Source organism: Diadema antillarum, unplaced genomic scaffold (assembly GCF_040938485.1).
Source record: "Diadema antillarum isolate AM-2024a unplaced genomic scaffold, OU_Dant_1.0 seq00000113_RagTag, whole genome shotgun sequence".
Lineage (NCBI taxonomy): Eukaryota > Metazoa > Echinodermata > Echinoidea > Diadematoida > Diadematidae > Diadema > Diadema antillarum.
Window position 1 is genome coordinate 26,841 of NW_027271197.1, and position 15,094 is coordinate 41,934.

Genomic DNA, 15,094 nt, shown 5'->3' on the forward strand with positions numbered 1-15,094 from the left:
TTTTTTCGGTGGTCGGACTGATGGATGCTCACTTTTTGACGAGACAAAACAGGGTGAAAAACAAAATTGTACTATGATTTTACTTCTCTCTTTCCATACATCAACAAATTTGGAAAGTACCCCATTGGCCACCCTCGAATCATCCGCTCAAATTGTCCTCCCCTCGAGAAAATATTCGGTCTGATCCAGTGTGAAATAACTCCTCCCAAGGATTTGTACCATACACCGGCAGTCCTCCCCTATACAGATCCTCAGGCAAACTCACCTTCCCACTATGTGCTGCATGCGCGGAGTCCATGAATCAAACTCAATGCACGCACGAGGACCGCAAGCGTCAGAAGAGGTAAAAAAAAGGCAGTAGAAAAGGGATATTGCGATATCAAAATATCTGAAGTATGGCACTTCGATCGATACACAAATTAATACGACAAACAAGAATGCAAAGGGGGACTCTTTGCAGAATACATCGACACTTTATGAAGATAAAGCAAGAGTCGTAGGGCTATCCAGCCAGTGTCGAGACAGAATCCGACAGAAAAAGTTACATTCAAAAATATTACGATCATACATGAAGGAGTATCATTAGATACCAACAAAATCGAGAAGAACCCGGGCATGCGTACAATTATATCAAAATTGCTCCTCAATACACTATGGGGCAAGCTAGCTGAAAAGAATAATCATAAGCAAACGAAATATGTAAAAACACCAGCGGAACTATTAAAGGTATATTAGAGATGATTCTGTTACTGTCCATAACATGTGGGTTATCAATGAAGACATGATAGAAGTGCAATACAATAACGCCTTGTAGAGCAAAATGTAAAGACTAATATAGTGATCGCGAGCTTTACAACGGCAATGGCTATAGAGTGAAGCTGTCTTCAATACTTGAAATTCTAGGTGAGAGGGCGCTCCAACTATGCTACCTATGGTGTTGTTTTTAAGAGTAACCCCTCCCTCGAAGGCGTAAATATTCATAACTGCAGGACACACGTCTTAAAATTAAAATAACAACAACAACAACAACCACCCTTTGACCCGAAGATTGGAGATTACTTAGGTGATCTAACAAATGAAATCGATTCCCCGACCAACCACCGACTGTGACAGAAACTGAACCCGAACATCTCCGGAACCTGATCCGCTTGAACTTGAAATCATTCGACACATTCAAAAGTCTTACGTCAACCGAGCCTATCATCTTCTACAGAAACTGAAAACCTATTCTATAGCATTGATTGGACTTCTTCGGGTCAGCTTGTCGTAAATGGACCCTCAATTCGTGGGAGTAAAGTTTGCGATTTGATGCACGATGTTTTCCGTGAACGATGAGGATATTCTCTTACAGCGCACACTGGCAGAGACGAATATTCCAGAAACATTTCTCACTAACCCTAAGAGGAGACAGGACCTACAACGGTGGAAGCGCATGGACATCGCGGACGAAGGAGGAAGTCGGGTAGATCGTGAAGAAAGGGTGGCCCCGCGAGTACGTGGTGCTGCAAAAGACAAACCTAAACGTGCGAGTTTAAGTAGTGTTTCTCAGAGTAAAAAAATGGATTAGTTTCTAATCCCATATCCCCCTCGAAATGGTTCCAGTCACCCCTCCCATTCTCTAATCCCTTGAGGATTAGACCCCATTACACTGGGGTTCTATTAATGGAGAATATGTGTGATCTTCAACGGATGAAAAATATTTGATACTATTTTGATTGTATAGTTTTGATTATATACTAGTTCGACTGATTAATGTATATAATACGTTACCTCTGAAAATGTGTGATGAAGACTGTAATTTTCCCGAGTTACATCTTATATAATATGGCTGGATATAACTAACAGTGGTAACAAAAACGAGCAAATGAGCAAATGGTCAAATGACCGAAAGAGCAAATGACCAATGACCAAATGACCAAAAGAGTGTTGAAATAGTCAGACGAGACATCGGGTAAACTGATAAAGTATCTTCATGTTATGCTGAATCTTATGACGAACACTTACAATAGTTTCAAATTTTGTCTGTGATATGAGGCATCCGCAGAATTAGAGCATCGAAAATGTAGAATGAGCGGAAGGTATCTTATTAATCGATTGATTGATTTGCTTATTTTCGTTTTTTTTAAAATTTTATTTCCTTTCGCTATCTGTACAAATCGTTGCTGTGTTGTATTGAAATTATGACTGATAATTTATAGAGAATTGTGTGTGTGTGTTCCTGCGAATCATTTGTACATTATTTCAATTAGCAAATTGGCTATAAACACAAGACCTTCTTGAAAGAAAAACAAATCAATGCTTAATGTAATCTGTATATTGATTATAAGAATGTGGTTAATAGCTAGATACATTTCTTTCGTGTATAGATTGTACTTGATTCGAAATTGACTGCGTGTCTGTTCTTTACCTTTATTCTTTAATTCGTTGTGTTTATGAATATACAACAAAAAATTAACGATTTTGTACATCGATTGGGATATCATAAAACATTTGTTGGTTACGGAGTAAAATCACATTCAATACAATTGATTTACAGAGCCTGTTATCATTATTTGCTTCTTACTTAACGAGTGGAATTGGTGTTGCATGAAACAGCGAGGTGAAAAGAGAGTAAGCCTATGTGGATATTCTAAGATGACCATAAGATATTGACATGGTTAGTGATTAAATGACTGGCTCTTACATTACGTTTGAAATGGATGATGGATGAAATAGGAAGGTGAAAGGAGTATGCGCACATTCTATTAAAGTCGTTACGTAATATAGGCCTACTCAACGGTATAAACTTACATTTACATCACTTTGTTCAGAATCTCATTTCATTAAAACAGAAAAAAAACAAACAAACAGTAGGCCTACAAACACACTTTTAATACATACAACATATTTTCATATTCCTCATGGTTCATGCGCCGGTAGGCCTATTGATACTCAGACATCGAGTTCATCGACCTTTCTTTGGTAGACCACGTAACACCGTTGAAGTGAACATTTCCCGCTCGGATTGGGTAAGCATTTTGTACATTTCCCGGCGTTTGTATGAGGCACCCCGGCTCCACGATCTCCAAACAGGTTTTTAAGTGGATCCAGCAAGTGCCGGGGGGTGGGGGGGGGGGGGGGGTAACATTTTCCGTTACCATTTCCCTAAACCCCCCCCCCCAAAAAAAAACAAAACAAAAAAAAACAACAACAACAAAAAACCTTCGGAAGCTAAGCCGTTGCTTCAAGCTCACACCCATCCCGCCACCTCCCCCACCCCCCACCCCCTATAATCCTTCTATGATTGCCATGCGTTGCGCAATGTTCACTCGTCGCTGCGCTCGAAAACAAGATCCATACGTGCACACGAAGATCATCTTCCCACGCAAACTCTGATTTCTTTGAACCTGTGCTTCTTTATGCCCGGATCTAGTAAGTCCTCATTAAGAAACAACGGCCGAAACAACCACATCATGAGTATTCGATATCATAATTGGTGGCACTTTTATGTAATATGATAGACGTCCGTAGTTTTCGATAAGTTGCTAGTTCTAGTTGCCATATAGATTTTGTCGTAGTCCCACACGCGTATTTATGTGTTTGTTGAATCTCGCACTATAATTGTAGCTGCCGAAACTACAAGAGAAGGTCATTTGATTTAAAGTTTACCTGTCATGTGGCGGAAGTCAGCATTTTACAGTGTGCAGTGGAGCTTTTTATCCATGAAAAGCAATAAAGTTATAATGAAACAATGCAAGCATATATTTTTTCTTACCACTTAGAATCTACATCAAAATTACATAATTTTAATGCAATAATGCCATGGAAATGACGCTGTAATTAATAATTGTTTATGAACTTGCTTCTTCAGTGCAGCATCGTGTCGTTGATGTTGGCCAGTGAGTTTGTAGGACAGACAACAACAGGGTCTGCTGACTGACTGCCATCATGCCGCGGTCTGTGCCCAAGGGGATATTTGGCCTCCCGAGCAGAAACATGCTCTTTTCTTTCACTCCCCGAGCTGGTGATGAATGGCCAGATGAAGCCGATGATGACGACGATTCAGACTACGAACCAGGCAAGTCCCTCAAGACCATGGTGGAAGATATGCCCAGAAGTTCTGACAGGTGAGTTTTATTGCAGATGAGTCACTCCAGCGTGAAACATCTGTTTGCATCCAGTGGTTACAAGTTACGTGTACTACCTTTCTGCCCGAGGTATTGTTTCAGTATTGCAAGCTGTGCATATACTTTATAGTGCTTGTCAACAAAATAGAATTCTGTTTAGAAAATTTTTACTTGATAGCCTTGTTTTGGCTTGCATTCACACAAGTGATTAAGTGTGAAGGAAATGTGACATCAGCAGAGCAGAGATGGGCAGAATACAGCAATGCTCGAGTGTTCAAAACAAGTGATATTTTTATCTGGCATTTAGTAAGCATGGTTATTCTTGTTTTGATTTTATTCCAAAGTGAATACAGTGAGGATCTCCACAGAGCATCACATTCAGCCAAGCGCAAGAGGAAAACAAAAGTAAACAGTAATAAAAGAACCAAGAAGAGCAAAGAGTCACCATCCAAACTTGCTGTGGAAAAAAAGAAGAAGAAGGATAAGCGTGAACGGACCAAAAAGACTTCACGGACAAAGACTAAACTGTCAAATGGAAGTGAGACAAAAAAGAAACGGACAGCACAAAGGTCATTCCTGACGGGAGGCATCAATGGTGAGGCAGGAACCTCCTCGGGCGTGGCTGACGGGGATGACCCTTGGGGTCAGAGGCTGCCACTCGTGGCTCTCCAGAGAATCCTGATGTTCGCTGTCAGGAAGGTGGGAGTGGTCCCTCTTCTGTGCAGGTGGGTGATGTGGCTGTGGAAGAGAGTTGAGCCGGATGCCATCCTCTTATGGATGTGTGTGATGCGAGAGGCAAGGGGCAGTAGTGTGGTAGCTGTACATGTGTTTTGGAAAAGCATTGTAAGTGGTGTCTTGCTAATATTTGATCATTGCTGCTGAGAATGGTAATGAGATGTATGGTACAATACCAATAATACTAATGGTATTCAATGACAGTAATGATGAGGATGATAAAAGGTGATGATACTGCTACCACTGATAATGATATGATAATGATGTGATCTGTGTTGATGGGACTCCATAATACAGATGATGGAATGACATACTCTCTATTTCAAGCTCTATCTCATGTAGAACGTGTACAAACAAAAAAACGAAACAAAACATCAGGACACTTTTCTTGTATGACCTTTCACCTCTGGCTGACCTTTGATTGGTTTCTACCCTTTTTTTCCCCCCCAGAGCTTCCAGGGTGTGTCGGCTGTGGAGAGAAGCTGCCAGGTCGCCTGTCCTGTGGCGCGATGTCGATCTGGACAATGGTCGAATCAAGGCAACAGATGCCACGCTGGCGTGGCTGACCGCTAACCGCTTCTCATCTCAGCTGACCACTATCAACCTTGGCCAGTGGACTAAACTGACTGACAGTGGCCTGATGGTGAGCCACTATCATGCAGTCATTTGAAAACAGGAAAGAGCCCTTCAAACCTCCTGTGTAGTTGGCCATAATTTGCAGAGCGGATTAATTGAGTTTGTCTGAAAAGTCTTTTTAGTGTAAGTTTGCAAATTCACTCAGGTGTAATATCATATCAAGTCTAAGTTGATTCTGCAGTTGATCTACAATGGAAAAGATGAAATAACAATAGATTTGATTGTCTCAACAGCTTGTGCCATCTAATCCAGCCCTCCCCCCCCCCCCCCCCCCCGAAACTAATTTCACCCCCTTCCTTTTAACTTGAAGAAAATAGTTTCCATAAAATATACGAATTTGGAAAAATAAGCATCTAAACATGTAGCAAGTTTTGCAATGTTCAGGTAATGAGATGATTTGTTTGAGTGATTTGTTATCATTTTTTTTTATTTACATTAGTTTAGCTTTTACTTAAGCTTTTACAAAGAGGGTGAAAGAGTCATTTCTCAAGTTCATCAATATATTACTCTTTTGAAAGTATTGTAAAAATACAAATCATGATTTTTTTTTGTATTGTCTTGACTTGACACGTGTGGCACAGAATCTGGTTGAGGAGTGTCCCAACATTCGCCACCTCTGTCTCCAGGGATGTGGCAAGCTGACTTGTCGATCTCTCACCGCCATCAAAGATAGCTGCCACGATCTACGGCAACTGGATCTGGGCTTCACAGGGGTGAGTTTAGCTGTGTCATACAATGACAGTCGAATCCCCTGCCATGTAAGTAATCACAGACTACAACTCTTCCACTTTTGGCTAGAAATCTCCCAGTTTGAGGCCATTTTCTCAAAATCTCCCACCCTCCTGCTGGAGGAGGAATTTCTCCGGCTCTAGCTGTATGATGTCTCCTGCTAAAGATGTATTTTCTTCCACTTTCAATTTAGCTTTCTCCCTGTTCAAAAAAAAAAAAAAATGTTCAAAAATAGAGGTGAAAGATAACAGCAGAGAGTGTTTGTAGCCCTAGAGCTTCCAAAGCCCTTTTTCGTAAGAGGACTCTGGTCCATAGCTGCAAGGGATTTTGGCATTGTGATGTGCACAAATTGTGAGCATGTTGGGCCTAGGATTATGTTCATGCTATTACAATCTCCAGTTTGTTTGGGGGCCCAGGCGGGAGAATCTCCTGTTCTAGGAATGCTTGGGGTTGGAGCCTGTGCGTAATGTATACTAGTATGTGGTATTTATTCACTCTGTACAGAAACACTTATAACTTTGTATGTATTTATGTATGTATGTATGTATGTATGTATGTGTGTGTGTATGTATGTATGTATGTATGTACAATTATGTATGTGTGTATTTGTGTATGTTTGTAGTATGTCAGTGTTTCCTTTTGTTCATTGTTCATTGCTCTCTTTGCAGGGTACTCGTCACTTTCAGAAGTGTTAATCTTATCCTTTTATAGTGTGGATTACCTGTTATAGGGCTTGACACATTCTATGGTTTCTGTGCATGTATATAGGGTGTGTGTGTGTGTGTGTGTGTGTGTATGTGTTTCTGTTAATCAGATAATCGATTCATTAAATGCATGACTAAATAGATAAATTGATAGATTAATAAATGACTGAATAACTGAATGAAATGAAATGGTATGTATTTCAATGCTTAATTTTCAATTTCTATTTCTATTGTGACCTAATAGTATGCAGGAAAGGGAATATTTGTATTCATTATGACCAAATTATGCTCTTTTTAAAAAAATCCTAGATGGCAACAATTCATTGAATTAATGTCTAATGTATCATTTGAATAAAATTGAGTAAATATTGTAGAAAATAAAAGTGTGTGTGTGTGTGTTTGTTCATGAAGGAAGATGACAGACATACACAGAGTTTTAATATACTTATGTTTGGGTCTCTTTTATCCTCATTGCAGAATTCTCTGGCGTCCTCTCCCAACATCCGAGATCTTCTGAAGGAGGCAGGTGGCAAGATAGAAGAGTTCCAGTTGGCGGGATGTACAATCAGCAGCTCAGTTAGCCTCTTGAACTCCATCAAAGTAAGACTACTTCTATCAACTCTCCCATGTTTGAAACGCGTTTCAGTACCCACTATCAAGGTGCATTTGCAAGCGCCTTTTGGATCACGTTTCTTGAGTTGTTACATTCATCAACTCTGTCTTGAGTTCATTGGGAGGCCTTGTCACTGTGCAGCTCCACTGCCCAGTTTGACCTGAGAAGCAGAGATGTGTAGTTAGCAGTGGTTGCCGTGGGCAACTCCAGGCTATTCTCCTCGTCCTCCTCCTCCTCCTCCTCCTCCGCCTCCACCTCCTCCTCCTCCGCCTCCTCTTCCTCCTCCTCCTCCGCCTCCTCCTCCTCCTCCTCCGCCTCCTCTCCCTCCTCCTCCTCCTACCTCCTCCTCCGCCTCCTCTTCCTCCTCCTCCTCCTCCTCCTCTTTCTTCTTTAGAACATTGTCACCTAGGATAAAGTTTAGCCTGAAGCAAAAAGTAAGCCCCACTACAAGGGTCTTGGGACTCACGTCTGATTTTCGTAACCTGTGCTGAAATCTGTTGTCGGCATTTGATGAAAAAAAGTCAATCAATGATTGGAGATCTATGTAAAGAGGTTAATTTATTATACATTTGACACTGACCGCCGATGGGTGAACCTAGCAATTTGCTGGTTGATGCAAACAACTTGTTCAGTAGAAGTAGTATTTCATGGAACACACTTTGCAGACCAGCAAATGTTTGAATAAGGCCATAAACCTTGTGAGATTAGATTGTTATGTAATATATCATTACATAGCTTTCTATGAGCTCACAAGTACATAATCATCACAAACACAGATCTTAAAAGACCTTCATGCAAAATGTGCTCTGCTTTGACTTACTTTGCTTGTGACCCTTAGGCTAATTATGTAAATGTTAGCAATAGATTATTAAGCAGAGGGATGAAGATATGAGGTATGAGTTTTCTTCAATCCATCTGCCCTCTCTACAAATGAAATTTGTAAGATTGTAAGATTGTAAGATTGTAAGACTGCTAATCTACAGCTAGCAGTACATCTAACAGTACATCTAGCAGTACATCTATCAGTAGATGACAGGTGTGATTCCTGCTTGTTTCCCTTTTCTGACTTGTTTGTTTAAGATGTAGATCGATCAGCAGTTTTGATCTTACAAGTTTCATTTGCACACACTACAGTCAAACTGAAGAAAACTCACACCTCATTTGTAAATGTTGTACGTGTAATTTATCACATTCAAGATCATGCTTTAGATATTGTGCTTGATATTTCGATCTCTCTTTTTCAGTCTTACTGTGGAAACCTGCGACTTCTTGACATGTCCAATTGTAGAGTGACCGTGGAATGTCTCTCACTTCCTGTTGAGCACATGCAAACCGGCTGCCCACTCCTAGAAATTTTGCGACTGGCCGGAACGAGGGTGCAGGCGTCCAATGCATCGGCCAAAACAAAGGTAGCGATATGATTCCAAAGATCTCGCGGGAGAGTGCACCTCATCAACAAGTCTAGATTCCATGAATTTAGGCTCGTTGATGAGAAGTATTCTATTATTATGCAAAGTCGTAACATTTGGAAGGTCAGATGGTTACGTAATATATTATTAAATAGGCACCCCAAAAGATCACATAACTGCAATAGTGGCCTCTTTGTCACTACAGTTTGTTAATAGAGGTACTCAGTTTATCTTTCTCGGCTTATCTGTATGATTCTTCTTCAGATCGATATACAAGCCTGTAACATATTAAGGACAATACATTACCATATTTATTTTCTGTGGAAATTTGATTCCCAGGCATAATTCTAGATCAATGTGACATCAGTCTTTTTGTCTGAATGATGAAATGAATTAAATTGTCAGGTTTCAATTTTTGGCGTAGTCGTTTTCAAGAATATGAAACTTGCCCCACTGCTGTTGGAAGAATTTCAAATGTTACCACATTACCCAAATTGGATCTGAAACCAGTAGGACAATGAAAAGTGTATTCCATGATGACAATTTGATAATAACTAGTTGTTATTTGTATGAAGGTTGCTTAGGTGATTGCTTACATACAACCGATGTATTTTGTTTCATTTGAGTGTGGTTTTTGTGTGGCATCATACCTGATCAAAACTTGAAAAAATTTTCTGCTTTGTTTGCATCTGTGTAAGTATTTTCTTTAATTTCTTTTTTTTTCTTCTTAGGAAGCAGCACCGGGTTTCCTCCACTTGAAGGAGCTGAGTCTAGCCGTGGCCGATGACGTCGCCTGCCAGGTCGTACTCCCGACCAACCTCGGCACCAATGACGACTTCCTCGTTCGCGTGCTCCGCAAGTCAGCCAAGGTCCAGCTTCTAGACCTTCGGGGATGTGCCCTGATCACGGCAGGTGCGGTAGAGGTGGGTAGGATTTCATCCAGGCCTGGCCAGGAACCTTGCTTCACATGATATGCTCGGCAGAAGGCGCTCATATAATATTATTATTGCACAACTTGATTATGAATATCTATGCTACTTTGACTATAGAAGTGTACTTTCTACTCTTTCTAATTTATCTTTTTTCCCCAATCTTCATCATGAGAGGACAAGCTATTCTAAAACCTTCGTTAAATTCATGTGTCACACTGTCTACAAGCATTGATATTTGTATGTGATGTGTAATATCATCTCAGCTAAAAGTGTTATTCTTTTTTTTTACCTGTTTGTTTGTTTGCTAATTTATTTACCATTCTAGGGATGGATAGAATATTAGTCAAGGTGCTATATTTTTACAAGGATTTGAGGCAAAAAAAAAGGATAATTCAACTTACTCTGTGTCAACAAGAAACACAAATTTTGTTATGAATAAGAATACCCTCACAAATAATACTCCATAAGCAATTACATATGCAAATTTGCTAACAAATTGCTCTTAGCCAATCAGATGGAAGGATTTCAGTAGCTTATGACAACTTGTCACTGACAAGTTTTATGAAATGGGGCCCAGAACTAATGCTAGCTCCTGCATCCGGGCAATAGTCTGTATCCTGGCAACCATCAGGCTTGTTAAAGAGTTTGTCGTTTGCTGAAGTATGTGAGGCTGTTTACCAATTTCATGTATTTGGCTTCGTTTTCCTGAACAGAACTTGCCTATCGAGAATCTGGAGCAGCTCTACATGGCCAGGTGCACACTGCTTAAGTCTGGTGTGGAGAATATCATTGCTAAGGTGCAAGAAAATATTTTATACCTGTTCCATCGACTGAAAATTTTCCTACTTTGAATTGGTTCTGAATCGGACAGTGGTTGAAAGATGATATTAAAACTTAATGTTTCTTTGCTGTCTTTTACACTTAAATTAGCAAGATATTTGTAGTTGTTTAATCTTGTTGCTATTGTCTTTAGTTGTAGTAGTAGTAGGGGTGCTGTATGTTGTTGATGATAATGAAGATGATGGTGAAGTTGATGATAACGATGATGATAATGATGTTGAGTGATGATGGTGGAAATAACGATGATGTTTGTATCAATATTCCTCTGTGTGCAGTGGAGCCACAGTCTGGTGGAGGTGGACTTGTCCTGGAACACGTATCAGGGGGCATCGCTGGACGTTGCCATCCAGAGTCTGTCCACCAGCGATGCGCTCAGGACGCTGGACCTGAGTGGCACCAATGCATCACCGGATTCAGTCAGGTGAGCTGATGGATGGAGGGGTGGTAAACAGGGACCTCAGGATTAAGGCTTTGTGATGTTATCCCCCATGTCACAAGGGCTCCTCATTGTGTTCTTGGTATGTGGTTTTATTGACCCATTTGATTTGACCCATTCAAATCCTCAAACGGGTGCTGAATATGTCAGACGCCATTGAAAAGAAAGACAGACAACTTTATCCTTTGTGTGGGAGACGTTGTGCATGCATTTTATATGTGTCAAATGTTCAATCTTGAAAGTGGAGATACTAACTTGAGACAGCACATTCAATGTGGTTGTGTTTTAGAGAAAACGCAAGACTGATTGATTAGACCATAATAATCCAAAGTTGACAATGCTTTGAAATCGTCATTGTAATTTAATTAATATTTAATGACCAATTTATTTTTATATATCAACAAATCATTCGGACATTTATTTTTCTCCAAAATACAGGTTACTCCTGGAAGGCTGTTCAAATCTGACGTGCTTGAAGTTGACGTCTTGCCGATCGCTTCCTCGTGGCACCAAACGATGGTACAAGGGAAAGGAGCTAAGAGAACTGAGGAAGGAACTATCGTAGCAGTAAGAGATGAGGATTGGTTCATGTTTGGCCCCCTTGTATCCCTCTCATACCCCGCTTTTAATCCAGAATACGGATTACTTGTCTGGAAAGGATGGTAGTATGACCAGTGACATAACATTTGCTCCTAGGATGATTGCTCCGTCCTTATTTTATCCAGGGACTGAGGGTTAGGGTTAGGGTGGCATTAGGGTTTTGCACTTGCCCGGGGAGGGGGCGTGTCTGAAAAATAAACGAGAAGATAAGACACCATGTCAAGCTTGGATGCCTGGTACAACAGAGTGAGGGACCAAGACAACATCCAAGCTGGTTAGGTTTTTCTTATCTCTCTTCCAGGAAAGGGGCTGGACCACTCTCCATATGGGGAGGGGCTGCATCTCACTTTGAGGGACAAAAATAGGAGGGGGGGGGGCAATTCTGTGGTACTCCACGCTTCTCCTCCAAAAACAAAATGTCCGCTGGACCTTTTTAAAACTTTTCCTACAAATGTCTAAACAAATTGGGTAGTAAAGAAGAGATGCCTGTGTGAACATTCTTGCATTGATCAACATATCTACAGCCATGTTCAGACGTATTTCTAAGTGGAGTAAGATTTTATGGTGCAGCTATCAAAATTCCAATTGACACTTATCTTACTACAACCCTATGTCCACACGACAGTTGTGGAAAGAAAGTCTGACCAATTTACCATGGTCCTCACTGTGGAGGGTCGGTGTAGCTTCTCTGACAAACAGTCTACATAAGTCGGGTATCGTCATTTGGAATGCACAAATTATCATGAATCCAAATCCGCAGTACTTTAAATTCTGCTGAACAAACTGTTCGTTTATTTCGTCGGTGTACAGAAAAGCAAGTTCATGTGAAGATGTACAGTGTACGTAACTCGTATGGTTGTGTACAAGCGTGTGTACTTCCTACATCTGTGATAGTGTGAGTGGCGGCATATGTTTGTGACTGGTTCACAATTGTTTGATACTCTGGACTTTCAATAAACTTTTCATGACTTGACTTGGCTTTGGGATGCTCTCTTTGTCTTCATGTGGTCGTGGTCAGCATCTGAGCTTTGCCACGTAAGTGTTTGTATAATATGGCCAGGGAGAAGGAGTGGAGTGTGGCCTAGCAGAATGCTTATCTTGCAAACTGACCACTGTGGGGTAGGTAAGGGCCCCAGGGGTGCCTATCCTATAATTACTCAGGAAGGGGTACCACTCCTATTATAATGGACGATCATAAACTTTGTACATTCTGCCGCTACAGTCGGTGTAACATCTGGAAGTGGTAGCCCCTGATATCTCCATGCTATCATGCACAGCCTTATAAATTTTCTTCAGCTCTTTCACTTTTACGTGTATCTGATTGGCCGTCCTCGCCAGAAATCCCAAGTCGTGCAGCCTCACTGCCATCTCTTCCCATACCTCCTTCCATTTTGTTGATTTTTCCTCTTTTTTTTTGCCTGTATTTCAGGCTCTCTCCACACTGCTATCAAAGCCTGCGTGATGTTGGCCGATGCTGATTTGGTACAGATGGTGGTGGCCGGGATTGCAGCGGTGGTTTGCGTTGATGATAGAGGTGGTGGTTGCGGTGATTGGTGGATGGGAAATAAGGAAAGTGGGTATGGAGTCTTAACAACCTGTTCTCAAATACTTGTCCATGGTCGTGATGTATTCTCTGTGGGTATCCAAACCTAAGGATGAAATTATTGAACAGGCAGGCTGCTGCTGTCTTGGCAGATTTATTTTTGGTAACGTAGGCTTGAGCGATTCTTGTATAGTTATCCATGATGACAAGAATGTATTTGTGTCCACCTACGCTGTGCTCTAGATGGAAGAAGTCTAATGAGACCAGCTCGAAAGGTTGGACCTTTATGATTGAGGTTAGAGGTGCTGTTGTCTTGTGGACTGGTTTTCGCAGTTTCAAACAATTGCATACAGAGGTTGTGTAGTGCTCTATGTCCCTCTGCATATGTGGCCAGTAGAAATGCTCCCTAGCGAGGCTTGTGACTCTTTCTGCACCCTGATAACCCATTTCATCATGCAGTTGCTCCAGTACAACTGGTGAAATTTGACTGGCAGCACCAATTGGGTTTAAGTCTTGATCTTTCTGTACATCACTTAATCTTCCCCAATCTGAAGTTGGTTCCATTCGTGAAGTAGCAACTTGGTAGCCGGACCAAAGGCCACCCGTTCAGTTCAGGAGGGAAATACACCCATTTCTTTCTTCCTTCGTAGTGGGGATATTACCTCATCTTCCGCTTGAGCCTTCTTGATGTCATGCTTGGTCCAATGTCTTGTCAGATCGGCTATCCTCTCACTAATCCTAGCCAGGTTCACTGCATCCGCACCCAGAGCAACAAAAGCTGAACTACAGTGAGCATTTTCCTGGCAGATAGCTGACTGGATAGCAAGGATACATAGTTGATTCACCTCTTCAGTGCAGTCTTGTCTGTACTGCTCCAGATTGGAGATGATATGAGAGAGTGCACTGAGTATCTGCGACACTGTTGGTCTAACCATGCAGGTAGCTGATGGTAAACCAGAAGTCATCTAACTCAGCCATTCCTGAACAGTTTACATTTCTTGGGGCTTACTTTCAGTCCGTTGTCAGAGAGGGCCTTTAACAATTTGGTCAAGTATAGTCTGTGAGTGTTTTTGTCTGGGCTGAACAGGATAATGTCATCATGATGCGCTATGTAAAATTGCCTACAGTTGGGGATGGTTCCTAAGATGTCATCAATCTTTACTTGAAAAGTCCAGGAGAAACATTGAGTCCCTGTGCAAGTCGTTTATAATAGTGTAGTGTTTGCCACCATGATATGAGGCAATTCCAATTCATAAGATGTATTTTTGAGCTGATTTCAAAAGAGGCATAGAGATAAGGCAAGAGTAACAAAATGGAAGAATGTGACACAGAAAGAGTAATCAACTCTACAGAACAGTATAATCAAACAGCTACTGACATCTGCCATTACCAGCCACCAGATCAAATTTGCAGACTAACATCAAATGAATAGCATAAAGATAAAGGTACTGGGCAATTTAGATCTCAAACTTCATGCAGATTTACATCTGTATATATCTTCCAAGTTAATATCGAGAAGACAGTGCAAAACGAACAGGAGTCATTAAGTTCAAAGATTGTTTAGTTCTTTCACTGACCAAATTCTCTTTTTTGCTGTCTTCCCATTTTCAGTATTCACTGACACAAAGATTTTCCCATCCACAGACCAGGCTGCATTCAGTTTTCCAATTTGGTCAACTTTCTGCTTTGCTTCCTTCAAATATGACATCTTTGTGTGCAGTCATTGTCATGTCGCTACGCATGTCAAGAAATAGCTGCAATTTTGCAGCTATTTGGCCGGGAGACTGAGTTGCGGTTGGTGCCGACATGAC

At 41.1% G+C, this 15,094-nt stretch overlaps 1 protein-coding gene across 1 annotated transcript; it reads left to right on the plus strand.

Annotated features, from left to right (window-relative positions):
- Positions 1–3,927: 3,927 nt before the first annotated feature.
- Positions 3,928–11,705, plus strand: LOC139727047 (F-box/LRR-repeat protein 6-like). Its single transcript, XM_071638028.1, has 10 exons — positions 3,928–4,106; positions 4,451–4,831; positions 5,292–5,484; positions 6,059–6,190; positions 7,388–7,510; positions 8,768–8,932; positions 9,664–9,855; positions 10,578–10,661; positions 10,980–11,125; positions 11,579–11,705. The coding sequence occupies exons 1-10, from the start codon at positions 3,928–3,930 to the stop codon at positions 11,703–11,705; spliced, it is 1,722 nt and encodes a 573-aa protein (XP_071494129.1).
- The last annotated feature ends 3,389 nt before the right edge of the window (positions 11,706–15,094 follow it).